This window comes from Rhineura floridana, chromosome 3 (assembly GCF_030035675.1).
Source record: "Rhineura floridana isolate rRhiFlo1 chromosome 3, rRhiFlo1.hap2, whole genome shotgun sequence".
NCBI lineage: Eukaryota > Metazoa > Chordata > Lepidosauria > Squamata > Rhineuridae > Rhineura > Rhineura floridana.
The window spans coordinates 89,181,220-89,209,116 of NC_084482.1; the positions used below are offsets into that span (position 1 = coordinate 89,181,220).

At 42.1% G+C, this 27,897-nt stretch overlaps 1 protein-coding gene across 1 annotated transcript in view; it reads right to left on the bottom strand.

The window, feature by feature from the left end:
- The window catches only part of ABLIM3 (actin binding LIM protein family member 3), a 190,048-nt gene that overhangs the window by 106,027 nt on the left and 56,124 nt on the right, over positions 1 to 27,897 (bottom strand). Inside the window, 2 exon segments of the mRNA XM_061613396.1 lie at positions 762 to 854; positions 857 to 889. Coding sequence (XP_061469380.1) covers positions 762 to 854; positions 857 to 889 — 126 coding nt within the window.

Here is a 27,897-nt window from a genome sequence, read left to right on the forward strand (position 1 = left end):
AATGTATAATAATAATGATGATGATGATTGTGATGATGATGATGGCGGCAGCAAAATTTAAACATTTGGCAACTATCAAATAGTTGCAAACAGTAGTGTAGTGGCAAATTCAGAAGGGCAGGGTCCCTTCACGATAGTCACACCACACCCCCTTTTCTATTTCCCCTTGTCTTCCTTGCTCTCCCTGTCATCTTGCAAGTCTACACTCCACTACAACGGATGTCCCTAGGAACCAATCAGCATGAAAGGGGAGGCTGTGTGTTAGCTACTGAGAAGAGTGTTCTCAGTGACCAACTAACCTCCTTTCACTCCGATTGGCTCCAGTCAGTGCAAAAGGACAAATACTCTTCGTAGTGGCTAACATGCTCCCTCTTCATGCTGATTGGCTCATACAAAAGGGATCTGGCTGAGACCCTGCTCCCCCCAAAATAGCAGGTCTATGACCTCCACAACCCTGGATGACTACACCTCTGGTTGCCAATAGCCTAAACCCTAATCGAGTGTTGCAGCATTTGGACAGGAGACAAAGATAAGCAATTTGCAGACACCAGCATTCTTTGCCTTCCTCCATTGCCATAATCAGTAAATGGACACAATTAATCCATAAACTCCCGAGAGGTGTTGCATGCCTCTTAAATGCTAAATGGAACGTTGCCTCAGCTTGCGACAAGACAAACGGCAGACTCAGAAGAATGGAAGGCCTGACTCTAACCTTTGTGTCCTTTCTGAACAAGACAGCTACTCATCCCTCAAACACTTACCTTGGCAGGTGAAGCATCTGATGTGGAAGTGATTGCTTTGGACACGCACCACCTCCCCTTTACAGGTATCTCCACAGCGATAGCACTGGGTCGACCCCCAGGGTTGTATGGGTTTTGTTGAAAAGGAACTGCTGGCAAAAAGAAAAGGTACAGCTTGTTAGCATGGTGGAGGATAGATATTCAAGAACAGCTAGCTTAGGGGGGAAAATAGCTAATTTCCTTATTTGCAGGGTCTTGCTTGCACACTGTAGATGCTCCAGCCAGAGACAGGAGAGACAGCGTGCTCTGGGGTGAGCACAATCAAGGACTGGCATACAACACTTTAAGCGTTCCTATTCACGTTCTAGCCACTTTCTCTTTTAGGGAAGGCAAAGATAAATGTAAAGAGCATTTTGGAAGACAGAAAAGGGATGGAGGAGACATTCATATAGTTCACATTTTAATGCAAGCCCACCTACGTCACACTTCCTGAACTGATACACGGACCAGAATGCAGGTGTCCTTCAAAATTCACACTTCTCTGAATGTGTATATTACAGGAAAGTGTGCACAAAAATGCATACATTAGTGAAAAAATTGTAAAAATGCATTATAATAGGGAATATTGCTGCAAAAATGCATTTATTAGGGAACATTGCATACAAACGTGTAGGATAAAATGAGCATGAAAATGTGTACAGATTTTAGTATGGACATTTGTTTTTCCAAAAATTCACAAACTGATGCGGAAATGGGATGAACAGAATTTAAGAATGGAAGAATGAGAAACTGAAACCGACAGATTGGCCCATCCCTAGAAAAGAGTGAGAGAGTGCAGGCTTTGCACAGAAAAGGGCCCAGGCTCACAGTTGGCATCTCCACTTAAAGGGTCTTTACTAAATAGGTGTAAGAAAGATCCACATAGAATCACCCTAAGTCTGAACAGACAGTACTAGACAGAAACAGCTAATGGCCTGACTCAGTCTTTTTATATATCCTTATATCTAATCTTTCTTCATAACACTTATAGGGCACCTAGAAGGACTCTGGTTGAAATCCTGGCAGCTCCAGTAAAAAAAAAGATCTCCAGCAACTGTGAAAGGTCTCTGCCAGAGGCAATGGTGACCTGCTTCCAGTTAAAATAGACAATACTGAGCTGGATGGACCAACAGCCTCACTCAGTATGAGGCACCTCCTTGTCACAACACTTGCCTTTTGACCCTCCAGCCTTTAAAGATCACATGGTGCATGCATGCAAAATTAGGGATGGACAAATCTGCCATTTTTGTTTTTTCTCACTTTCTCATTTTTCCAATCTTAAATTCAGTTGGCCACATTTCTGTATCAGTTTGTGGTTTGCTTGCTTGCTTGTTTTTTATAGCCCTCATTAAAATTTATCATTGCAGTATATGTTTCTGCTAACATACACATTTTTGCAAGCAATTTACCCTAATTTAATGCATTTTTGTATGCTATTTTCATGAATATGTGCATTTTTATGCACACTCTCCCCTAATATACCCATTTTTGTACATTTTTTTTGTTTGGAGAACTGCATCACAAAATTTGGAGAAGTGCAGATCTGTAAGGATAGCATGAATTAAGTGGATTGGCATTAAAATGCAAACTGAACTGATTTTCTCCCAGTTATGCAAATTAGGGTCGCAGCTTTACACCTTCATTCATTCAGAATTTAAACATTCAGTAAAGAAACTCTGAAGGGAGTTCTCTTCTCAGCTGCCACTCCCCCCTTCCACATTCATCTCTTCCTGAATGGATATGTGTGTAAAACTTTGATATTTATTTGTGCACGATTAAAGGTACCACCATCTGACATGCTGCTGCTTGAGGTCGGATGTGGACATTCTTGATGCAGGCTGTCTTTTCAAAGAGATCCTGAGTTCTCAGGGGAATTCGCACATCAGAAGTAAAGGTCAGATATGGCAGGGTTAGTCTGACTACTACTAGACCTGAGAATTCTCCAGGGAAACAGCTGATGTATGTATCTCTGAGCCCTTTCACAGTTGGTAGTAGACTGCAGAGAGACCCTGGAGAATTGATTGAGAGATATAACCCTTTTGAATCCTCTCAGTGCTTTTGCAAAGGAAAGAGTTTTCCCTACATCTGTTTTTCTTTCTTTGATGCTTCTTCAGCAAATCTATCTGTTCTGCAGACCACTGAGAGCCTGTCAACAGGACCAAAACAAAAACCCACCCACCCTCAAAACCCTACTTTAGTTCTATGTTCCTATTAGTGAGAATACTATACAGTGCCAGTAGTATTTTTTGTCATGGAACAGAATGGAACGGGAGGGTAATTTGTTGCTGAAGGGCAATTGCCTTGATGTGGACAGGGAGCCTCTTTGTGGCTTTTACAATTATTTATTTATAACTAATTTATATATTGCTTCACTGCCAAGGTGGCATCTAAGCAGTTTACAAGTATATAACCCATTACAAAAATCACATGCACAGAAATCCTCTCTATGAGATGTACACTCCTGTGTTATAGGGGAGCAGTGCATAGTCTTCAAATAACTAAGATAGAAAAAATGATTCACGAAACGACATTGGGGGTGGGGTGGGAAGTGGTACGTGGATCAGCAGCAACGTCAGGCACGTTAACTGATAGGTGCCCATGGGAGTATAGTCCACACAGTACCAGCAATTGCAACAGAAATGCTTTCTAGATGAAAACGCTGTATTTTCCCAGTGACAAAATACTGCAATGTTGGTAAAAACACAAAATGCTGCAACAGAAAATATTTTCATATGGATCCCCTAAAACAGACTGTGAGCACACACTGTGTTCAGACGATGAGTTCAGGCATTTCTACAAATCAGGTCACTTGTTTTGTATCACACAAATTCCTGGCCCTGGCCAACAAAGGCCTCTGTAACCTTACCCCACCCTTAACTTTCTGTCCTCCTTATTTCCTGATATGTTCCTGCCTACAGTCTTCATTCCTCCAGCCACAGCTCATCAGTGGTTTCCTGCTTCCTTCAATGACTCTGCTGCCCATTCTCTCTTGATTGCCCTTGTCCCTAGAACTGCTTTCCAGAACTTCCCTGTGGTGCCACCTCTCTCCCCCCCTCCCCCTTCAGGTCTCTCCTTAAGAGCTCACTTCCCTCTTTGAAGTCTTTTCTCCAACAACTCCTTCGTTATCCTCAGCTGAAGCAAAGCCTAAATATGTGAAAATGTACGTTTCACATCCACCACATGTTACTTATCCTCTTTCCTCTTGCCCCTCTTTTGTCTCCACACTGTTGAAATGAAGCCTGCAAGCTCCTCAGACAGAGATTGAGCATTTTGCCTGAGGGATAGAAGGTATAGCAGGGCTGTAGCTCAGTTGAAGAGCATCTGCTTTGCATACACAAGGTCCCAGGTTTAATCCCTGGCAGCTCTAGATAGGGCTGGGAATGGCCTCTGCCTGAATCCCTGGAGAGTCAGGGCAGTTCAGTGTAGACTAGGACTAGCCAACATGGTGCTCTCTAAATGTAGCTGAACTACAGCTCCCATTGTCTCTGACTACTGGCCATGCTGGCTGAGGCTGATGGAAGCTGGAGTCCAACCACATCTGAAGAGCACCATGTTGGCTGTATCTTCTGAGCTAGATAAGACCAGTGGTCTGACTCTATATATGGCAGTTTCCTATGTTCCTATGTACGACACAAATGTTTTATTTATTATTTATTGTTTATTTATTTATTATTTGATTTATATCCCGCCCTTCCTCCCAGCAGGAGCCCAGGGTGGCAAGCAGAAACGCTAAAAACACTTTAAAACATCATAAAAAGATCTTAAAATACGTTAAAACAAAACAACGTTAAAAACATTTTAAAAAAACCACTTTAAAAACATCTTTTAAAAAAGGGTTAAAAACATATTATTAAAGAAAACATATTAAAAGCAATTCTAACACAGATGCAGAATGGGATAGGTCTCAACTTAAAACGCTTGTTAAAAGAGGAAAGTCTTCAAAAGGTGCCGAAAAGATAGCAGAGATGGCGCCTGCCTAATATTCAAAGGAAGGGAATTCCACAGGGTAGGTGCCACCACACTAAAGGTCCATTTCCTATATTGTACAGAACGGACCTCCTGAGAAGATGGTATCTGCAGGAGGCCCTCACCTGCAGAGTGCAGTGATCGACTGGGTATGTAAGGGGTAAGACGGTCTTTCAGGTATCCTGGTCCCGAGCTGTATAGGGCTTTGTACACCAAAACTAGAACCTTTTAAACATAATGATTACATTAACTATAATTTGCCTTGAGAAAACTCTGTTTTGAACGGTGGCCCATAACTTCCTAAATACATGCATAAATAAAACACTAAAACCATCACCTCAGTTTGGACAGGATTTCACTGGGGCCACAGTGACTGAAGTACAGTAACAAACCTCTTCTCCAAGGCCCACTTCCCACACTGAGAGGAAAGAATCATCTAGACATTCAGACAGATCTTTTTACAAGCAAAGATGAGGGGTTACTTGAGTCAAGGAATTAATCAACGTTTAAACAAATATTCATACCAAAAAATAGAAATCTGTGTTGGATGATTTCGCTATCAATTATTATGAGCTTCTGGTCTCTAGGGAAACTTCTTGGTGTCCATAGCAACCTGTCACCAAGCTGGTGAGCTCAGTGTCTGATAATATAACAGAACTGAGCATGATAAGGAGAGGTATTGGGGTGGGGGTGGGGAGCAGCAGAATGACTTCAGTTAAATGGTAGGGCTGTGGCTGAGATTCTTATCTCACAACGGAAACTCCAGTTTCTCCTGAAACTTTGTAAGGTCAGGATCTGCCCATAGGGGCTGTACTTTCCGGCTTTTTATCTCTGCTTAGTGTTCTTTCCCAGTTCAGGATTGATTAACCGAAGGCTCCTGATGGAATTCCCCCTCAAATGTGTGGATGCCATTGTTTTGCACTTTTCCCAATTGTTTCCCAGGAGCTTGCTATCCCTTGCTATTGCCCCTGGATGGGAGCATTACACACACTGCATTACCCCTTTAGAGAGGGACAGCTGATCAGGCCAAAGTTCATTATGCCTAAATAATCCAGTAATGATGTAAGTAGCATTAGGGGACTTATAGGCTGAGATGCAGCAATCAGAGAAGAAGAGGAGGGCAGGTAGAAGGGAAAGCCGAGTGGAATGCCTTAATCTCACACTGGTTCATTCCTGCCTGAAGCAGACATGCTTATTTAGCAAGAAATTACAGCCAAGTTCACCGCATCATCGTTAATGCATTAGTGCACTTTCTGCAACAATGCAAAGGGCTACAGATTTGGAGCCTTGGCCATAATGCTATTAAATTAAACATGCATGTAAATGGTCAATTGCCAAGAAAATCCAACACAGTCACATTTGACTTCAAAAGAGGAAACTTCCCCCAAATGAGGGGATTGGTAACAAGGAAGTTGAAAAGCAAAGTCCAGAGGGTCAAATCACACCAAACCGCTTGGGTCGGAAGTTGTTTAAAAACACAATTTAGAAGCTCAACTGGAGTGTATACCGCAGATCAGGAAAGGTCCACCAGGGCCAAGAGGATGCTGGTGTGGTTAACGAGCAGAGTCAAAGAAGCTATTAGAGGCAAGAAGGCTTCCTTCAAAAAATAAAGTCTTCTCTGAATGAGGAGAATAAAAAGGAACACAAACTCTGGCAAAAGAATTGCAAGAAGACAATAAAGGATGTTAAGAAGGAATTTCAGGATCCAGGTTTGGATGGCATCCACCCGAAAGTTCTCAAAGAACTCAAATGTGAGATTGCTGATCTAACAAAAACATGTAATTTATCCAAAGCTTGGAAAAGTTACTTTTTTGAACTACAACTCCCATCAGTCCGATACAGTGGCCATGCTGGCTGGGGCTGATGGGAGTTGTAGTTCAAAAAAGTAACTTTTCAAAGCTCTGAATTTATCCCTCAGATCTGCCTCCATACCTGAGGACTGGAAAGTGGCCAGTGTAACTCCAGTCTTTAAAAATGAGTCTGGGGGCATCCCAGAAATTACAGGCCAGCTAACTTAGTCTCAGTCCCAGGAAAACTGGTAGAAAGTATTGTTAAAGATTAAAAAAAACCAAGCATACAGAAGAGTGAGCCTTGCTGAGGCAGAACCAGCATGGCTTCTATAAGGGTAAGTCCTGTCTCACTAATCTATTATAGTTCTTTGAGAGTGTTAACAAACATAGAGATAGAGGTGATCCAGTTGACATAGTGTACTTGGACTTTCAAAAAACTTTTGACAAGGTACCTCACCAAAGACTCTTGAGTAAGCTTAGAAGCCATGGAATAAGAGGAGAGGTCCTCTGGTGGATCAGGAATTAGTTAAGTTGCAGGAAGCAGAGAGTAGGAATAAATGGACAGTTATCCCAATGGAGGGTTATAGAAAGTGGAGTTCCCCAAGGATCAGTATTGGGACCTGTGCTTTTCAATTTGTTCATAAATGATCTAGAGTTAAGGGTGAGCAGTGAGGTGGCCAAGCTTGCTGATGATGCTAAATTGTTCAGGATTGTTAAAACAAAAAGGGATTGTGAAGAGCTCCAAAAGGACTTCTCTAAACTGAGTGAATGGGCAGTAAGATGGCAAATGCAATTCAATGTAAACAAATGTAGATATATGCATATTGGAGCAAAAAATCTTAATTTCACATATACTCCCATGGGGTCTGAACTGGCGATGATTTACAAGGAACAAGACCTTTAGGTCATAGTGGATAGCTCAGTGAAGATGTCAACCCAGTGTGTGACAGCTGTGAAAAAGGCAAATTCCAGGATAGGGATCATTAGGAAAGGTACTGAAAATAAAACTGTCAATATTATAATGCCACTATATAAATCTATAGTGCAACCACATTTGGAACACTGTGTACAGTTCTGGTCGCCTCACCTCAAAAAGGATATCATAGCACTGGAAAAGGTTCAGAAAAGAGGAACCAAAATTATCAGGGGGATGAAGTGACTCCTCTATGAGGAAAGGTTGCAGGATTTGGAGCTTTTTAGTTTAGAGAAAAGGAGAGAAAGAGGTGACATGATAAGAGTATAAGATTATGAATGGCATCAAGAAAGTGGATAGAGAGACGTTTTTTCCCCTCTCTTATAACACTGGAACTCGTAGACATCCAATGAAGCTGAACATTGAAAGATTCAGGACAAAAAAAATACTTTTTCACACAGCTCATAGTGAAACTATGGAATTCACGCCCACAAGAGGCAGTGATGGCCACCAACTTGGATGGATTTAAAAGAGGATTAGATAAATTCATGGAGGATAAGGCTATCAGTGGCTACTAGCCATGATGGCTGTGCTCTGCCTCCACAGGAAGAGGCAGCATACTTCCAAATACCAGTTGCTGGAAACCGCAGGAGGGGAGAGTGCTCTTGCGCATAGGTCCTGCTTGCAGGTTTTCCATGGGCAAATGGCTGGCCACTGTGAGAACAGGATGGTGGACTAGAAGGGCATTGGCCTGATTGTGCCGGCTCTTCTTATGTTTTTACATAGGACACAGTTCTCTCTGGTGTAATTCCCAGGACTCTTGGCTGGGATGATATAGCCAGTCCAGTTTAATGCATTTCCAAGCCCTTCTTTAACTCATCTCTATTCTCGCTGGTGATGAGGCACAGGGGAGCTCCATAAGGCAACTCAGCTATGGTCCCTTCAATTTACTTATAGAAATGTCACATCTCCAGGATATTTTATTGTCTCAGGCAGAGCAGGAAATGACACCCTCCTTCAAGTTAGGGTGCATAATATGCAAGATCAGGCAAGTTATTTTGGCGCCTACCGTAACTGCATACAACATATACAATTATGGATTTAACAGGTGGCAAATACTTCCTCCCTCATCCCCCACACTCCTGTCATATCTGATTTTACAGCAGCACCACAGGAGGCGAGCCAGTGTTTCTGGAGGAGACAAGTCAAAAGCTGGAGATGTTTAGCTGCCACTTGGCCATCAAAGATGACGTTTCCTTTTTGCTTATCAGCATGAGCTTATCCCTGTGTATTTGAGCAAACACCTTCCGAGCAAGCCCTGCTGCTCTGAGCGCTTTTCTCTTTGACTCCTTCCTAGCTAATATCTGCTGCATTTTGTCAGAGGCAGCTGTGATTGGTGGAGGAGCAATCTGTGCCAGTTAAACATTGAGGTCACTGGGAGAAGGAAAGACTGTTGAGGGAAGAATGCAAGGGTTATTACTACTACATGCACAAAGTATCGAGCCAGAACTAATGGCACTGCACTGTCGCCTCCCCACCATCACAAGTGGCAAGTGCCTTGATTGTAGACACTTTATACATGCAAAAGACAGAACGGGTATCACAGATACTGGACTTAGAGGGGTTTAGCACTTACTTAGATGCTACCCTGTGTGGTTAAATAGCCTGAGGTTATTTATCTTGCTGCCTTCATTAACCTGCAGCTGAAGGTGTCCATGTGGTTAATTTGCTCTTGCATTTATGAGCGATATTTCTTTGGTAAAATGGTATGTTACATTTCAAAAGGAGAGTGGTTTGTAGTTAGTTAACCCTATGTCAAGAATTATGGTGGCTTCTAGGGATGGAAAGATCTGTCAGTTTCGGTTCTCTCAGTTTCTCATTTTTCCAATCTTAAATTCAGTTCTTCCCATTTCTGCAGCCATTTGCAATCCTCATGAAAATTCTCCAATTTTAGTGTGAATTTCTCCTAATAAACACATTTTTGTAAGCAGTTTTAACAAAGGTACACATTTTTTGCAAGTAATTTCTCGTTATCTAATGCATTTTGGCATATTATTTTCACTCATATATTCATTTTTATGCACACTTTCCCCTTATATATGCATTTTTGTACATATTGTTTAGTTGGCAAACTGCATAATAAAATTCTAATAAATGTGAATTTCTAAGGATGGGTGTGTTTTGGTTCTCATGATTCGGAAAGTGTGAATTTGATACATTCTGCTTAAAATGTGAACTGTATCGAAATTCTCACCCATCCCTAGTAGCTTCATACATTCTGATTCTATGTGGGCCATAGCTCAGAGGTAGAGGATCTGCTCTGCATGTAGAAGATCCAAGGTTCAATCCCCAGCATCTCCAGGTAGACTGAGTTGCCTTATGGAGTTGCCTCCCCTGTGTCTTGTCACCAAGAGATGAATTAATGGAAATGCATCAACTTCTGGAGAGCTACTGCAAGTCAGTCAGTGTCCAGCCTTTCCCTATTTTGGGTCTTCAGATGTTGCTGAACTACAACTCCCAGCAGCCCCAGCCAGCATGGCCAATGATGGGAATAGTAGTCTAGCATCATCTGGGGACCCAAAGTTTGGGAAAGGTTGGTGTAGACAATACTGAGCTCAATGAACCAATGGTCTGACTCATTTTTCCTATGTTTTGATACAATAGACTGAACACAGCTCCCCTTTGAAAGGAACTACATGCAACAAGCCCATACAGAGTGGGATCTCCCCCCCATGCCCCCCCCTCTCTCTCTCTCACTCTCTCACTCTCACACACACACACACACACACACACACACACACACACACACATCATCATCATCATCATCAACATCTTTAAATTCACATGCATTTGGGAACCCTGGCCCAGGTGTTTAAAGATGTTTGTGACATCTCCATGTATATGTATTTCCTGCAGAAGACGTGGTATAACTCCAGCTTTTCCTGCACCAACTATAATGTGTGGAGCTGTCAGCCAGTAGGTGCAGAATCCTACAGCAGCTTGGGGAGAAGTATTCAGAGTGCCAGAGGCAGTAGGTCTAAGTTCTGAAATGGAGGAAGCGTCTAACATAATCCTGCCTATTTACTGATCTGGATGCATGATGGCTGTCTTAAATGACTGTGCCTAGTATAAATGCAGTGCATGGGAATCTCCTAATTGCCTGATGGAAGGCATTTAGAAACCACCACAGCATCAGACAGAAGTGGTTCTCATAAACAGAGAGATCTATAAACTTACTTACAGGCATGATGAAAGCAAACCTGACTGTCTTAATCGATGAATCAACTGGTGTAAAAGTATAATCAAGAGATAGTACACAAGCTAGTTTAATAGAGGAATTGCAACAGACCAAAAACAGCCTTTAAAAAAAGTCAAACCAGTTAGCACACTGGGTGGATGGGTGGGAGTTGCATCATTTAACTAGAATCTAGCTTATGACCACATGTTCTGAACTGGATGCAATATAGATGTGTGGGTGTAAGTTAAAAATAACAACAAGCTCTGTTGCAGACAATGCATAGCTGTAGCAGATGGAGGGTTGGGTACAAGGAACGGGGGAAACCACTTTATGATATAATGACCACCTTTCTATCAGTCCTTTTGACTTCCGGCTACTGCCCTCTTCCTACTGACAGCCCTTCTCCCATTGCAGCCCTCTCCCGATGTCTGTACTCCAGAGTAGTATAAATTGAAAGCTATAGATCACTATTAAGAATACATCATTGCAAGCCTACCTCTGTAGGCACCTGCTTTATAATTCTGTCCCTGGGTGACGTGTTGGCATCTTTGAGTTATCTGCTCTCACAGGGGTACAGAACAGCTTGATCTAATTAACTACCTGTAATTAATTTTTGTGAAATGCTTTGAGGAGGCACAGGTGAATGATGCGATAGGAATGCAAAACCAATCTTTGCGTCCCAGCAGCATTCATTGTGTTGTGGTATGAGATGCATGTCAGCTTGCTGCGTGGTTGAAAGGTAAAAGAAGCTGGCATATTTCACTGGATGGGACTTAGTGATGGGCAGAAGATGCAATAATGTTGGCGTGGACATCTGTGGCATGTATGGTTGTGTCCTGCATGCGCTGGAAGATGGCAGTGCATTTTAGTCCATATGTATGGTGCTTGTATACTGGCAAGGGGCTGGCAACATAATAGCAAGGTGGCATTCAATTTGACAGCCTCTCCTCTAAACTGGCTCAATGGATAAGTAGCAACCCCTCCCCCACCGCCAAACACACATGCAGAGTACCCACCTTCATAAGTGCACCTCCCACTCCTTTTGTGTGATGATGGGAAGCAAACGAATGATTAATCACATTAATCTCTGCACATTTCCTGTAGTAATTGGCCTGTAAATCATCCTCTCAGAAAAATCCACTCTGTGTGGCAGTTGCCAAGGCCCAGGGAATAAATTGCACTGTAGATTTTACAAAGGGATGGCTCCTACAGGCGGAGAGTAGCGCGTTTATTTTTGATACAGCTCTGAGTGGTACATAGGACAGCTCTGGCAGAAGCCGGCCATCCTCACGGGCCATCACATTTCTAGGCAGGGCTTCAAAGAAATAAATGGGGAGAGGGAGTGATCAATTATTTTCTCATGAGCAGCTGAAATTTCTATCATCCCCTCACTAGGGATGGTGTAGAATATTTGCAAAATTGGATTTGGTATCAAATTCTTGGATAATCCGAAAATTCATCTCATCGTCAAACAGGTTCCCACTCTTTGCATGCATTTGCAGCTATTAGAGACCCTGTAATTGTTTAAAAAATATCCACAGCAAGAATTATGTAATTATTTAAGTAATTATTTTTGTAATCTGATGCTGCTGTATACATTATATAAATATACAGCAGCATAAGGAATAATGGAGAAAATTACATAATGTTTTGGAATAAATAACAAAACAAAAAAAGAGGAAGAACCGGGAATCACAATAACTAGCAGAACACAGTTGATACAGAATAGGAACTGGCAGCCCATATGACGAATTAAAAAATGGAACGGAATCAGACAGCAAATCCCATCCCTACCTCTCACTCAGCCTATGTTTAGAAATGGTAAGGATCAGAAATATAACTTGAAGAAAGACAGTTATTTTTAAGTTCAGAAGTTTTTGCCCACTGATAACGCATGGTTTCCTAAAACAAATAATGCCTTCCTTAAGTTACTCCTTTTCTTCTTTAAGCACCCTGCCAGGCTCATAGTCATTGCAGCTAAAGGAGCATGATCAGGGTGGGGATGATCTTGGAAAATCCACCAGGAAGACTCTTGGGTAGGGAGAGCGGAGGAAGTCAGCGGTGTGGGTCTTGAGGTACAACCACTTTCAGGGTACATCAGCTACTTATGCTTTTTTCCCCTTAACCAGCATTTTTCCTACTTCAAAAACAAAAATAGAAATGTCACATATTTAAAAGCTGTTTGCAAAAAAACCCCTTAGATAGGGGTATTGCTATGGCTCTGCTCTGAGGTTGAAAGACACTGGAGAAATACGGGGAGATTAGGAGCTGAGTAAAATCATTGTGTAATCCTGGCTCAAGCACACTTGAGAGAGGGATTTGGGGTGTGGCTAATAGCTAAAGGATGGTCCTTAGCTCAGCCATGATGGAATTTGCAGGTCTGGTTTAGGTAACTGACCAGGTTAGTTGGTCTCTGCATTCCAAGAGCCCCAGAATTGGCTGCCTTGGGTTTTCTACTATTTATCATCTGCTCTAGAAGTCTCACTCAGGCTACACTGCTGGTTGTTAGCCTTCCTACATAAGAAAAGACAGTTAAAGGAGAAACATAAGAAGCTGTCTTATACTGAGTAAGACCACTGGTCTATCCAGCTCAGTATCTTCTATACTATACTACTGTCAGTAGTGTAGTGGCAAATTCAGAAGTGCAGGGTCCCTTCGTGATAGCCATGCCATAACCTTGCAGTTATACCTCCTCCTAAGATGATACAATAAAATGCCCTTTCAGTCTCTTACTTTGCAGTCTCTCCCTTAGTGATGCATTGCAATGACCAATGCAGATCTCTAATGCAGACAGCCCCCCTTCAGCCCAAGTTCTCCCCTCCCCTACCTCCTTTTATACTTTTCCTTGCTTGGTTGCTTGCTCTCCTCCGTCATCTCCCCACTCCTCAGTCCTACCTGGCTGCACCTTCTCCTGCAGCAACAGATGTCCCTAGGAGCCAATCAGCATGAAAGGAGAGTATGTTAGCCACTGAGAAGAGTCTTCTCAATGGCTGATTTGCTTCCTTTCACTCTGATTGGTTTCAAAAGCAGGGAAGGATGCTGGAAACATAGGAACCCCCTGGAACCCTGAACAACTACACCCCAACCTACTACATAGTGCCTACTCTACTTTACTAACTGGCAGTGGCTCACTGGTGTTTCAATCAGGAGTTCTAACCTTATCTGGAAAATACCAAGGATTGAACTGGGAGCTTTTGGAAACAAAGCACATGTTCTGCCACTGAGCTACAGCTCTGGCGCTGAGTGCCTGCAGCCTTTTCCCTAGTAAACTCACGAGAAGAAATGACAGCAGCTGCCACCCAACTGGGAACATTGTGTAAACCACATTGCTAAGGTGTCTGTACAGGGCTTTCCCTCCTCACGCCATTGGAAGATCCCCAGGAAGCTGCAATTAGCTGCCACCCTTCCAGCAGCAGAGGAATTACATAGGTCAGTCCTCCTTGTTGAGCCTGAGCCTCAAACCACTAGAACAGGCCCCTACTACATCATTTATATAACTAATCAGTTAGATGCAGTTCAGCTATGTTTGATGTTAGATGTCTTCCCATTCATTGAGAGACTTCTCTGTTGCTTTTTTTATTTACTTTGTAAATGTTCACTTCCTGCAAAAGAAAATGGAATTGTTAACAGGTGGAGCCCCTGTATATAATAGCTGATCATTTTTCAATGTTCAATCCTGTTTGGTAATATAATTTCTGCAATGGTCACATGGCTTAAAGATCTGAAATCCATTTAATGTTTTAAATTGTCTTAGTATCTTAAGTGTATGCTTCATGGTTTTAATGTCGCAAATAGTTTAATTCTATTTTAATTGTATATTTTTGTATGTTTTTTTACCTATGTGTAGTTTTTATTTGTAAGCTGCCCTGAGTTCCAGTTTTGGAAAAAGGGCGGGGTAAAAATAAAGATTCATTCATTCATTCATTTACTATTAGTAGACTATATTTGACCCTGAGTCTATTTTATTGTAGTGTAGGAGGGCTTTCTAGTCTATTGTGTCTAAATATTTACATAAATGTTGACTGATTTCAACAGTGTATTGAAAATTGTGTTCTTATGGTTGCTTGGGATGGATTAGGAAATTATAACAGCTGTCAGTGTGATGAGTTACTTTGATCCTATACTAGGGACTTAAAGGTCACTAGATAAACAGAGTGTTATAGGACTGCCCACAGCTAGTTCACAAAAATCCACTTACAGAGATGCAATTTTTTGGATAACGATGTTCAACTGGACTTGAACTCTGCAAGCAAACTCTAAAGGGCAAGGGATCTAAAGAGGATTATACATAGAGATAGAATGAGAGAGAGAGGGAAGGAAAGCTACTTTACACTGCAGTGATTTTGCTCTTCATTCCAGTCCTTCTAATTTCTGTTAATGTAGGCATCTGTTTCCAAGATCCCCTCTTCATTCCACCTTTGCAAAGAGTTTGATCTTATTAGCCATATGGCCAGCCATGTGCAAGTCCCAAATAGCAAGTCAACAATGGTAACAGGTCACTACCAAGGGATGAAACTGCACTCACCTTCTTGGAATTTTATTCTTGCATGGGATCTCCTAACTTCTGCCTTGGTCAGAACTTAAGCCTTCCTACTCAATGGAACAGAAAGGCTCCATGCACAGGTGACACATTTATAAATCCAGATCTTAGTTAGAGAGAGCATGTCAGAGACAGAGTCTGGATGATGAACTTGGATAAGATGCCTAGCACCTTAATGTCCTGCTGATAAGTACATTAGAAATGCTATCGAGCTAGAGATTGCTAATGAGTGCTGATTGCAAAGCCTGTCTCTATGAGCAGGTGGGAGGTTGATTGTGAAGATCCCCCTTCCTCCCATATATCTCCATGGTGACTGAAGATCCACATCACTCCTTTTTCAGTGATGTATTCTTTCAGCATATCATGACTATCCAAAATGCACACATTTTGAATGTCTGTTTGCCAATTGCTACATTTTAAAAAAGAAGCTTTGCATGTAGTAAGCACGTATCTAAAGCTGCTTCCATCCATTTAAAAGAAAGTATAAAATTTGTCCCCAAGACCATATTGATTATGGGTGTGAAAAATTCTCATGGCTAGCCGAGTGAATGTGTTCATTCTTTGGCTAACCTGTTCAGAAAGAACAAGTAGCCTAGGCATCTGGGAATAACAATAAGAACATGCAAGGGTTGTCTGGACAAGAAACATAAGGTGATCCAGAGGATAAGGGTTTAAGACAAGGCCAGGGGCAACACAGAATGAGTCAGAAGCATATGCCATGCCAGAAGTGAGCAAGTTGCTGCTTAACTCAGATAGTCAATAAATGAGCTAGTAACCATGGGTGGTAAAAAACTGGGGAAATAAACAAAGACAAATTTCTCCTTGGATTTGAGGGTGTCCAAATTACTTGATCTTGTTTCTGTTGGAGTTTGGTATATATTGCAGTGGAGTGCAGAAATGAATAGTCTGGTAAGACAGGTGGTTGAAAGAATAAGTAACTTAAGGTTTATTTCTCCTGGGAACTAAAGCCATTCTGAGTACAAACAAAGGTGGCCATTATAGAGTCATGAGACTAGCACTCACACACACTATCTATCTATCTAACAAGATGAAAGAGAAAGGAATTAAAACCTGAATAAAACAATCTATCATATCAACAGTGGTTTACTAAAGAAGGAATCAGCAATGGAAGAATAGGTTGTTTTTCTGTCTATCACACACACTGGTTCAGGTTACTTGTTACAAGCATTAGTGCTTTCCTCCCAACAGTTTCCAGATCAAAGCAGCATCAATATATAAGCAATCTAATTTTTTAATTTCCAGAGATTGTCCCGACAGCTACAGAAGTACAGTCTACTTCAGGCTGTAATTGCACCCATTTACCTTGGAGTAAGTCTCACTGAATTCAACATACATAATATTGTGTTGTCAGTATCCAGTTCACATCTTTTTGATTTCCTTATAGCAGAGGCAACCAACGTAGTGTCCTCCTTGTGGAGTACAATTCCCATAAATCCTGACTATTGACCATACTGACTGGGGCTAATGGAGTTGTAGTCCAAAACACCTGGAGGGTTCTACATTGGCTATTCCTCCTTTACACACAGGTTCATATGCACATTGATTAAAACACAGCTTAAAAAAAAAGTCTGATACAATCACATCAAGAAACTTGTTGGCACTAATTTACTCAATGGGCATACGGGTTGGTTCATATCAGTAACCTGTAGGAAAAGAGAAGGAAAGAAACAAAACAAACTGGAAACTGCAACAAACAGCACAGGTGCCAATTCCAGAATGAATTTTAGACATTCTCTAAGTTAAACCAACAGGGAGACAAAGCAGAATGTGCAGCACAGCGAGGAAACCAAGGAATGGAATGGAGGAGATCTGCACCTCACTGCACTCCTGATACAGCCCTTATTTATGGCAAAAGTTTTTAAGTGCCTTCTGAATATATATATAGGCTCTAGATTTGGCAAAAGAGGAACAATCTTCCTGATGGCCTCTGTTGTTCTAAGCCGCCACGCAGATGGCAAAGAATGATGCTCTTCAGCCTATTTCATGTTCAACTTTTCCTCATAGAAAACCTTTGCATGTAGGGAAAAAGAAGCGTGATAAACATATGTAGACAATCAAGGAGTTCAGATCACACATGCAATACATGTACAAGATACCCATATGCTGGAAAGTTGTGTGAACAAACATCGGCTTTCTGGCACATGTACATGCAGGGAAATGTGTGTGTTTCATCTGTATTGTTGCTTGTAACTACTCAGATGCATAGTTACTTCATACACTACCAAAGCTGTATTGAACCAGACTGTCCAGTTATCTCTCTTGCCTTGCAACACCAGAGCTGTACATATGAGGCCCCTCTACCGACATTCAAATGAACACATGTAGGTCATGGGGCAGACCCTGCTATTCCCCCCATACATTAATTAATCAATTTTGAACATCTAAATAGGGCTCTTGTTCTCTTCTATTCCATTTCCTGTGTGAGAGCTCCCTTATTTTAAAGTGAAGGAATACTTCTAGAACATATATAAATGTAGGATGCTACAGTCAAGGGGTAGCCCATGTGGTATTCTCCAGATGCTGTCCTCGGGAGTTGATGGGAATTATAGTCCACAACATGTGGAGGGGCACACTATTAGCTACCCTTCTTGCTATAGTCTTTTGACCATCTAGAGCCACTTATGCACATAGCCTACTGCGAACAAACGGTATGTATACAGGTGCTATCTGAGTGATCTATACCTTATATTAGGAGTAGCCAATGTGGTGTCTTTCAGTTGTTGTTGGACTAAAACTCCAATGATCCCTGACCCCAGGGCATGCTAGCTGGAGCTGATCTGGAGGACACCATGTTGGCTACCTCTACACAGGGACAGAGCCTATGCATGGACAGTCCGTATGCATGTAGGCTTTTTTCAGATGAAAATACAATGGCCAGGATCTACTCAGAGTAGACTCACTGAAATTAATAGTCATGGGTTGAGCCAGTGTGGTGTAGTGGTTAAGGTGTTGGACTACAACCTGGGAGACCAGGGTTCAAATCCCCACATAGCCATGAAGCTCACTGGGTGACCTTGGGCCAGTCACTGCCTCTCAGCCTCATGAAAACCCTATTCATAGGGTCGCCATAAGTCGGAATCGACTTGAAGGCAGTACATTTACATTTTTTAACGTAGGTCCATTAATTTCAATTGGTCTACTCTGAGTAGATGTTAGTTGGGTATGACCTTTAACCAACAAAGTGTAATACCAACCACTTTGCCTCCACACATCTGTGCACCCCAGATTGTTGTGTGATCATTATATGCATACCAAGCCACGTACAGGTTTTGTGCTTTCTGGCACACAGAAGTGCAAAATGGTGATATGGGAAATGGCAACAGGATCCAAGAGAGAAGGCAGGTTCAGAGAGGCTTGGTCTTGGTAGCACTTTAAAAAGTAACTTCTTTTGTAGAGTACAGTCTGCTTTGTGAGGTGCCTCATCTGATGGAGTTGACTGTGGGCTACAAAAGCCCTTAAAATAAAATAAGTTAGCCTCTAGGAAATTACAGAGACTAAGGATCGCCCCCCTCCCCTTTTCAAGAGAGAAGGAAACCACAGTCATATGCAGGGCCAAAGCCATGTCTGTTTGGAGGTCAACATTAGCATCTTGGATCATGGCTGGAAGACTATGGGAAGGCAAGGTGGATGCTACTCTTCTAAGGATTCCCCATAGATAGGCCATTGTGTTCTGCAACAGTTGAAGCTCTCAAACAGCCTTCAAAGGTGATGTTTAGGCAATGGCTATAAAGAGGATATTAATGTAGCCATGATTTTACAAAGGCATGAGCTCCTATTCTGAGAGAAAACAAAACAAAACAGCAGGCTTCTTACCAGATTAAGTTGGCAGAAAGATCAACTGAAGCTCAGCATGATATTGCAATACATTTATAAGCCTAAAATATTTTCCCCCATGATCCTTATTTCCTTAAAGGGAACATATGGATCACAGGAAAAATATTTTTGGCCATCCCATCAAATACGAAGTAATTCAGTCAGCCTTTTTTTTGCAGCATTGCGAAAAGGAGGAGGCAGCATTGATGGTCACAAAAAGCCTTCAGTGTTATTGGCCCAGTCCTGTAGAATGCTCTTCCAAATGAGATTCAGCAGGTGCCTTCTGCCTTCGAACATTTGCTGAAAACTTTTCTAAGCTACTAGGCTTGTGCAGAAAATTAAGAAAACATCTTCTGTCATAGCTGATGCTCTGTGGTTTTAATTTTTAATGTGGTTTTTACTGTATAGATATGATTGTTGCAAATTGCTTTGATTTTTTTTTAATGAAGTTGTGGTATATAAGTATTTTTTATAAAATAAAGAATCCTGTATGAGATGTGCAAGCATAGGATCTTTAAGGATTTTTTTTTTATACCAGTCTACATATAAACAAAACAAAGCTGCTGTGCACATGTGAGTATCTGAGGCCAGAAAAGAGTCCAGGTAGAAATACGTACAAAGATATGCATTTTCACAGATGAGTCAGATACTCTTGGACTACACATGAAAGACTCATTCGCAGAAGGTATCAAATGCACTGTTGAAGAGAGATTAATGCAAGGCCTTCTTTTATCTATCAATAAGATTGCCTTCACTGACAGGAGAAGACTCACACTTGTCAGCCTCAATCTACGAAGCAGCAGATGGTCCCCAGAGCAGGCAGCCCTTAGCCAATATGTCTGCACTCATGTGTGGGGATGTGCAAATACTAGACAAAGGTGAATGTTGCTCACACAGCAAGGGCACCAGCAGCTGGCACATAGCTGGCTTCACCAGCTGAGAATCTAGCCTTGAAGGGTACTGTGTGTGCACAGCCAGTAGAAACAATGCTACCATCAACCCAGTGCAACCAGACCTGTGGTGCTGACTAACCCAGGGCTTCAGCAGAGTAAGAGCTGCAGAGATTTCTTTCTGGCACTCCTTCTCTATTCTCAGCTGCTCAGAAATCTCTCCAACCACCCAAATAACACACACATACACACAGGTCCCCAAGATTTCCATGGAATGTAAGAAACTTCTGTATACCGTCAAATCATTGGTCCATCTACCCCAGCACTTCAGTATTGTCTATACTCACTGACGGCAGCTCTCCAGGATTTCAGACAGGGGTCTCTCTCAGTCCTACTGGAAGATGCCAGGGATTGAACCTGGGACCTTCTGCACGCAAAGCAGATACTCTAGTACTGAGCTGTGGCCTGTCCCCTAAGATGTGCACCATCAGGATGGAAACTTGGAAGGGGAATCTGTAGTGTCATTTTACAACAATCTATTGTCTGTTCTAGCCCAACGAAATTACTTTATTGGCATGGCAAAATATATTTGTCGCTAAACTGAACAGAAGAACAAGTAGATATTTTCCCTGTTGCAAAGAGTTGGAGATAATTTGAAAGAGAGAGAGTTGCCTCTACAATCATCCCACTTTCTCCAATAAACAAGTTTTATATTATTTTAAGCATTTTAAAAGCTTGCACCACAGTGGAGAGTGGGACAAGAAGAAATGTTAGGTGTACAGCTTGGGAAGTGATGTGTCTCTCAAAACCACTTTAAATTTCTTAACAGCTGTTGTCTGTCTTCAACCTGGGGAATAGGAATCTCTCTCTCACACACACATGCACCTCTCCCAGGAGGTACCTTGATATCATGATTGGGGGTTCCCCAACATGTCTGAAGGTGACTAACCATCAATGCTGCTGTTTTCATTTGTGTCATCAACACTGTTCCTAATGGGCTGCTTCGCTTAGGCCTTTGCTGTTTTTGTTACATTGTTTTTCTTCTCAAAGTACAATATCTGGATTCAGCTTCAAACATATCAACAGCGATGAAGGAAGTGAGGCTCCAGGACAGGACTGGAGAATTGTCAGTCCTGCTTTGCAAAACCTCAGAGCTGTGATGGCAAATAGATTTTGTACGGCAGAATTGACAGGAGTTCAGCTGGCTGGGGGGTGGGGGGAGTGTGAAGCAAGTTGGCCGAGTAGTGATCCCGAGTAGGGAAGATCTAATGGACCTGGCAGGGTTGGTTGGGCCCTTACAACTTTGAGGTGCAGCTCTAGATGAAATTACAAACAGCTTTGAAGCAAATGTATTAGTAAGAGCAAACCTTAATCAAAGCAAAGCTAGGTTTCTCCTCACACCTCATCCACCAGATCCATCTGTGGATCACAGCAAAAAGGCAGGCACTTCTGTGCCACTGCTTCTTATTTGGCCCTCGGCACCCCCTAATTTCACTAGAAAAGACAATGATGCTGGGAAAAACAGAAGGGAGTAGAAAAAGAGGAAGGCCCAACAAGAGATGGATTGATTCCATAAAGGAAGCCACAGATCTGAACTTACAAGATCTGAACAGGGTAGTTCATGACAGATGCTCTTGGAGGTCGCTGATTCATAGGGTCGCCATAAGTCGTAATTGACTTGAAGGCAGATAACAGCAACAACAACACCATAATTAGATCACAAGCAGTGACTGCTTCCACCTGCCTTCTGCTGTCATATACCATAGCTGTCACCAGCACATTGTGTCCCCCTCCACTGTGTGACAAAGGAAACCAAACAAGATGCGGGGTGCTAGCGAGGAGGCCATGAGTGCAGCCAAAGTGGCGGATGCCTGCACAGGCATTGTCACATATTTGATAGCAGCAAAGGAGGGATTAGGCGAGACAGCCAAAGACAGAGGTTTCCAACGAAATCAGCATGACTAAGGGCTGTTTACCCTGAGAGATGGAAAGAGAAGGCTGGTAACTTGTAATGTGAAAGAATATGAAACAGGCAGCAGGCTTCCTCAAGTGTCCCTGGTTGTCAGAGATGTCCTTAATTTGAACCCAGTGTCTTCTTGAGCTGTCCTTCAGGCCATCATTACCCTTGCAAAGCCACCAATTTTCTTCATCATGCATATTGTAACTCTGCATAATGGTGACTACTGAAGTGCCACAGGGTGGGGTAGGTTTTGTTCTTTTTATAGTGTTCAGTTATATTTTAGTTATCATATTATTGTATTTTTGATGCATTTGTTTTTAGATGTTTTAAACTTTTGTGTATCTTCTGGGTTTGTAAGTCATTTGGAGACTTTTTTTTTCTTTGTGGAAAGCAATAAAGAAATGAATATAGCAACAATGGTGGCACAGGGATCCGGCTTTTATGGTCCCATTCTCCCAGCATGCAGTTCTTCGGAATCTCTTTGGAAGCCCCATCCACAGCACAAAACAGCAAATGTATGCCATTAGTCAGAGGAAGTCTGGAACTGACTCCTACTTGCCTGCAACTGCCCTTCTTTGGAAAGGGCTTCTGTACCTAATTTTACCACTAAGAAGAGGCTGTATGCTGAAATGCAGAAAATGCTGGACCAGTTTGTGTCACTTTTTCTCACATTCCTTTGTCACATTCACACCATACATTTAAAGCACATTTAAAAAGCACATGACTTTTCCCCAAAAAATCCTGGGAACTGCAGTTTACCCCTCACAGAGCTACAATTCTTTGCCCCTTAATAAACTACAGCTCCTGAGATTCTTTTGGGGGAAGCCATGCACTTTAAATGTATGGTGTAGATATGACCTGAGTAACACACCAGTCTCTCAGGGCAACTCAAGCTTTGGCTACAGCAAGGCTGGAGCCAGGGATCACCATGCTATGCACCTGCCAGGATCCAAACTAATTTGGAGGGCCCTGAACTTAAGAACATAAGAAGAACTTTGCTGGATCAGGTCTAATGCCCATCTAGTCCAGCATCCTGTTCTCACAGTGGCCACCCAGGTGCCTCTGGGAAGTCCACAAGCAGGACATGAGAGCAATAGCACTCTCCCCACTCATGTTCCTCAGCAACTGATATTCAGAGGCACACAGCCTCTGACAGTGGAGCAGCGCAGCCTGGTGGCTCTGATGTCAGTGGGGCAGTGAATCTGCTCCGGGTTTTAGTCTGAACTTTGAAAGAGCTGTCCAAGGTGCTGAAAGCTAAAACTTGGAGTGCATTCACTGCCCCACTGACATTGGAGACACTAGTCTCCGCTGTAGTGGAGGCAGGATTCAGATTTAGTTTCCTTATTGTTCCTGACAATGAACGGCATAGCAGTGGAGGTAAAACATGCCATTTGGCTAGTAGCCACTGTTGATTCCTGGAGCTTCCTGGTTCTTATACTTTACACAATTACTATCAGTGCCTCTTCACTTGCCCTCTCCTAGAATTTAAACAGTGATAAGAGTGAGGAGCTGGAGCAGCATTTTCTACTTGCCTTGCACACACACACACTCTCTCTGGGCAGTTGTGTAGACTGGGGCCAGAGGGAGAGGGCAAGTGAATAGGCAACAGTGAGAAGGAGGTGGGCCCACTCAGAGAGGGGGTCCCCCACTGAGAGTATCTTGTCTAAGAGTCTCGCAAAAACTAGTTCAGAAAATCCCAGTGATTCTGTATGTGGTTTTGTTTCTACCTACTTATATAACATTGGCCTACAATTGCTATTCCTTCCTGCACTCCCCTGGTTGAACAGGGTGGGCTTTGACGGAGAAAACTGGACTCTTAGGTTGTGTGCACAAGGTTTATTCATTTGTCAATGGGGTCTTCAACGTTTTACAAAAGTTGTAAATACATAGTCACACAACACAACTACTTAATATGGCCAAGGAAGGCCATGACTGGCCCATTGTTTTATAGTGCAGTTTGTGGGGGAAAGTTTGCATTGGCTACATACACACCATACATTTAAAGCACATGACTTCCCCCAAAGAAACCTGGGAACTGTAGTTTGTTAAGGGTGCTGGGAATAGTGGCTCTATGAGTAGGAAAGTACAGTTCCCAGAATTCTTTGGGGGAAGCAGATGGACCCTTGGATGACAACAGAGTCAAAGGTGTGCTTAAGCAGGATAAGGAGATTGCAAAGAAGCTAAATTCTTTGCATCTGTCTTCACAGCAGAGCATATAGGGCCTCAACTAACTTTTGCAGGAAGAGAGTCTGAGGATCTGAGATAAATAGTGGTGAAAAGATTTGATGTTCTATGCTTAATAGACAAAATAAAAAGTGATAAATTGCTAGGTTTGGATGGCATCCACCCAAGAATTCTCAAAAAACTCAAATGTGAGATTGCTGATCTTCTAACCAAAATATGTAACTTGTCCCTCAGATTTGCCTCCATACCTAAGGACAGGAAAGTAGCCAATGCAACATCAAACTTTAAAAATGAATCCAGGGGGGATTCCATAAATTACAGGCTGGTTAGCTTATGTCTGTCCTGGGAAAACTGTAAGAATGTATTATTAAAGATAAAATAACCAAGCATATAAAATGAGCCTTTCTGAAGCAACATGGCTTCTGCAAGGGTAAGTCCTGTCCCACTAACTTATTAGAGTTTTTTGAGAGTATCAACAAGCATATAGATAGAGATGATCCGGTTGACATAGTGTACTTGGGACGTTCAAAAAGCTTTTGACAAGGTACCTCACAAAAGACTCCTGAGTAAGCTTAGCAGCCATGGAATAAGAGGAGAGGTCCTCTTGTAGATCAGAAACTGGCTAGGAAACAGCAAGCAGAGAGTAGGAACAAATAGACAGTTACCCTAATGGAGGGATTTTATTATTTATTTTATTTTATTTTATTTATATCCTGCTCTTTCTCTCAATAGGAGTCCAGTAGAGATGTGAAAAGTGGAGTCACCCATGGTTCAGTATTGGGGCCTGTGCTTTTTAACTTGTTCATAAATGATCTAGAGTTACGAGTGAGCAGTGAGGTGGCCAAGGTTGCTGATGACAAAAATTGTTCAGGGGTGTTAAAACAAAAAGGGATTGAGAAGAGCTCCAAAAGAATCTCTCCAAACTAAGTGAATGAGCAGTGAAATGGCAACTGCAATTCATTATAAAGTAAACAACTGTAAAGTTATGAATATTCAGAGAAAAGATAATAATTTCACATATGCGCTCATGGGGTCTGAACTGGCAGTGACTGACCAGGAATGAGACCCTGGGGTCATATGGATAGGTTGATGATGTTGACATGAAAAGGCAAATTCCATGTGCAATATTATTAGGAAAGGTATTAAAAATAAAATTGCCGATATAATGCTGTTATATAAATGTTTGATTTGGCCGCACTTGCAATACTGTGTACAGTTCCGGTCTCCTCACCTACAATATCAAAAAGGATATTGTAGAGCTGGAAAAGGTTCAGAAAAGGGCAACCAAAATGATCAAGAGGATGAAGTAACTCCTCTATGAGGAAAGGTTGCAGCATCTGGGACTTTTTTAGTTTAGAGAAAAGGCAAGTAAGAGGTGACATGACAGCAGTGTATAAAATTATGCTTGGCATGGAGAAAGTGGGTAGAAAGAAGTTTTTCTCCCTTAGTCAGAACACTAGAACTCGTGGATATCCAATGAAGCTGAGTGTTGGAAGATTCCGGACAGACAAAAGGAAGTACTTTTTCACACAGCACATAGTTAAACAATGGAATTCATTTCCACAAGAGGCAGGGATGGCCACCAACCTGGATGGCTTTAAAAGAGGACTATTCATATATATATTTCATATCTTTATATACTGCTTAATACCAAGACAATCTCTCAGTAGTTTACAAAACAAAAATACTATATATAAACAAACAATGAAACTGTAAACTGCAGTGCCAAATAAAACAATATTTGGTATCTGAGTTGTTGCATTATGGGTCTCAACAGGCTGTGGCACAACCAGGAGTGTCCCTTTTCAACAGGCACAAAAAGCAGCTAACTGCTCTATTCTTAATCAAGTTAAACAAATGCATTATAGAACTATCATTAATTGCTAGTCTGAGCAACATATGATCATATCAGACAAATTCATGGAGGATATGGCTATAAATGGCTACCAGCCATGATGGCTATGCTCTGCCTCCATAGTTGGAGGCAGTATGCTTCCAAATACCAGTCACTGGAAACTGCAGGAGGGGAGAGTGCCCTTTGCACTCAGGTCCTGCTTGCGGGTTTCCCATGGTCATCTGGTTAGGCACTGTGAGAACAGGATGATGGGCTAGATGGGCTGCTGGCCTGATCCAGCAGGCTCTTGTGTTTTTATGAAGCCATGTGCTTTAAATGTACGGTGTGGATGCAACTTTGCTACAATTTTCTCTGCATTGATGCTGAACCAGCTCCAACTCCTTTGTAAATAAATCAAATAATGTGGTGTAATATATAGCACAGAGGCCTCAAATCTGTCTCATTGATACACAGTAAACAATTAGTACCTGACATGACCTTAGTTTTGACTGCGGGCCAAACTTTTTTGTTTGCTTGTAGAATGCTACCCAACTCAAATCTACCTACTCCAGCTATTTTACAGGCAGCTAGACTTTCCAGTCACTGCAACCATGATATGTTCCTTCTTGGCCAGGCTACTGCCTGCCCTAAAAACATTTTAACATTATACTAAATGAAAGGTGCCTTATCACCCTAGTTGTCATGACCTTGGAGTCCATAAGAGGCCAGGACACAGGGTACAAGGCTGTAGCGCTATGAGCAGGGGAGCCAAACCAGGGTCAGGGCTGCAGGTGATTGGGAGACCACTGAACATGAGGCTGGCAGAGCCAGGACCCTCACGAGCACCTTGCCTTGAGGAACCCACATGTCTACCATGGTACCTCAATGGTCCAGCAATGCAGGGAGGGCATCAGGCAGAATGCCATGGAGCATAGGACTGCCTGTTTTCAGCTCAGAGGGTTGGCTTTTTAAGAAAAAAAAGTTATTCACAAGGAGGTGGAACCTGGGAGATGTGGAATAAGGGAGAAATTCAATGTTGTTTGCATTTTAATGAGTACCTAATTCACACTTCTTGAACTTATAAGTGAACTGAAATAGTTATTCTTTGAAATTTACTCTTCCCCAAATTTTGCAGTGCAGTTGTCCAACCAACCAATGTGCATACAAAGGCATATAATGGGACGAGTATGCATAAAATACATACATATGTAAACCGCCCAGAGAGCTTCGGCTATGGGGCGGTATACAAGTGCAATAAATAAATAAATAAAATAACATACAAAAATGCATTGTATTAAGGAAAATTGCTTGTAAAAATGTGCATATTAGCCAAAACGGTATCCAAAAATGGGTATATAGGGACACATCCACACTAAAATGCTGATGAATTTGCATTGAGGATTTTTTTTTAAAAAAATCACAAATTGGTGCATAAATGTGGAGAACTAAATTTAATACTGGAAAAATGAGTAACCGAGAGACATCAAAACCAGCAGATTAATTCATACCTGCTTGGAGCAAGCTGTGCACTTGGATGGATATGTCTGTGGTGTTGCAGCTACTGACCTACTTTGCAGTCTTGCCCTGTGGGCTCCACTGCAGGACCAGAACAAGACGCCAGTTTAGCCTGGATGGCTATGATGTTATACACTAGCTTAATGCTGCCATGAATTTAGGAGGGCAAAAATAAGCCTGATGTAACCTGAGGGAACAGATCTTTTTCTGCACATTTTCTCCTTTTCCTTTTCTGTTAAAAGCATGCCATTACTTATTTATGCTTCTAGGTAGAGCAAGGGTTAAAAACTTCCATTAAAAAAAAAAACAGCACTGTCTCCCCATAATGCCCTGGATTCATTGATGGAGCCTACTGCATCACCTGCTTGTGCTGTGTTTTTGGAGTAGTGAAATCTCCCCACACCATGTGAAATGTCTCTATCAAACAGGCTGCTCGGTTTCCAGTCAGTGATGC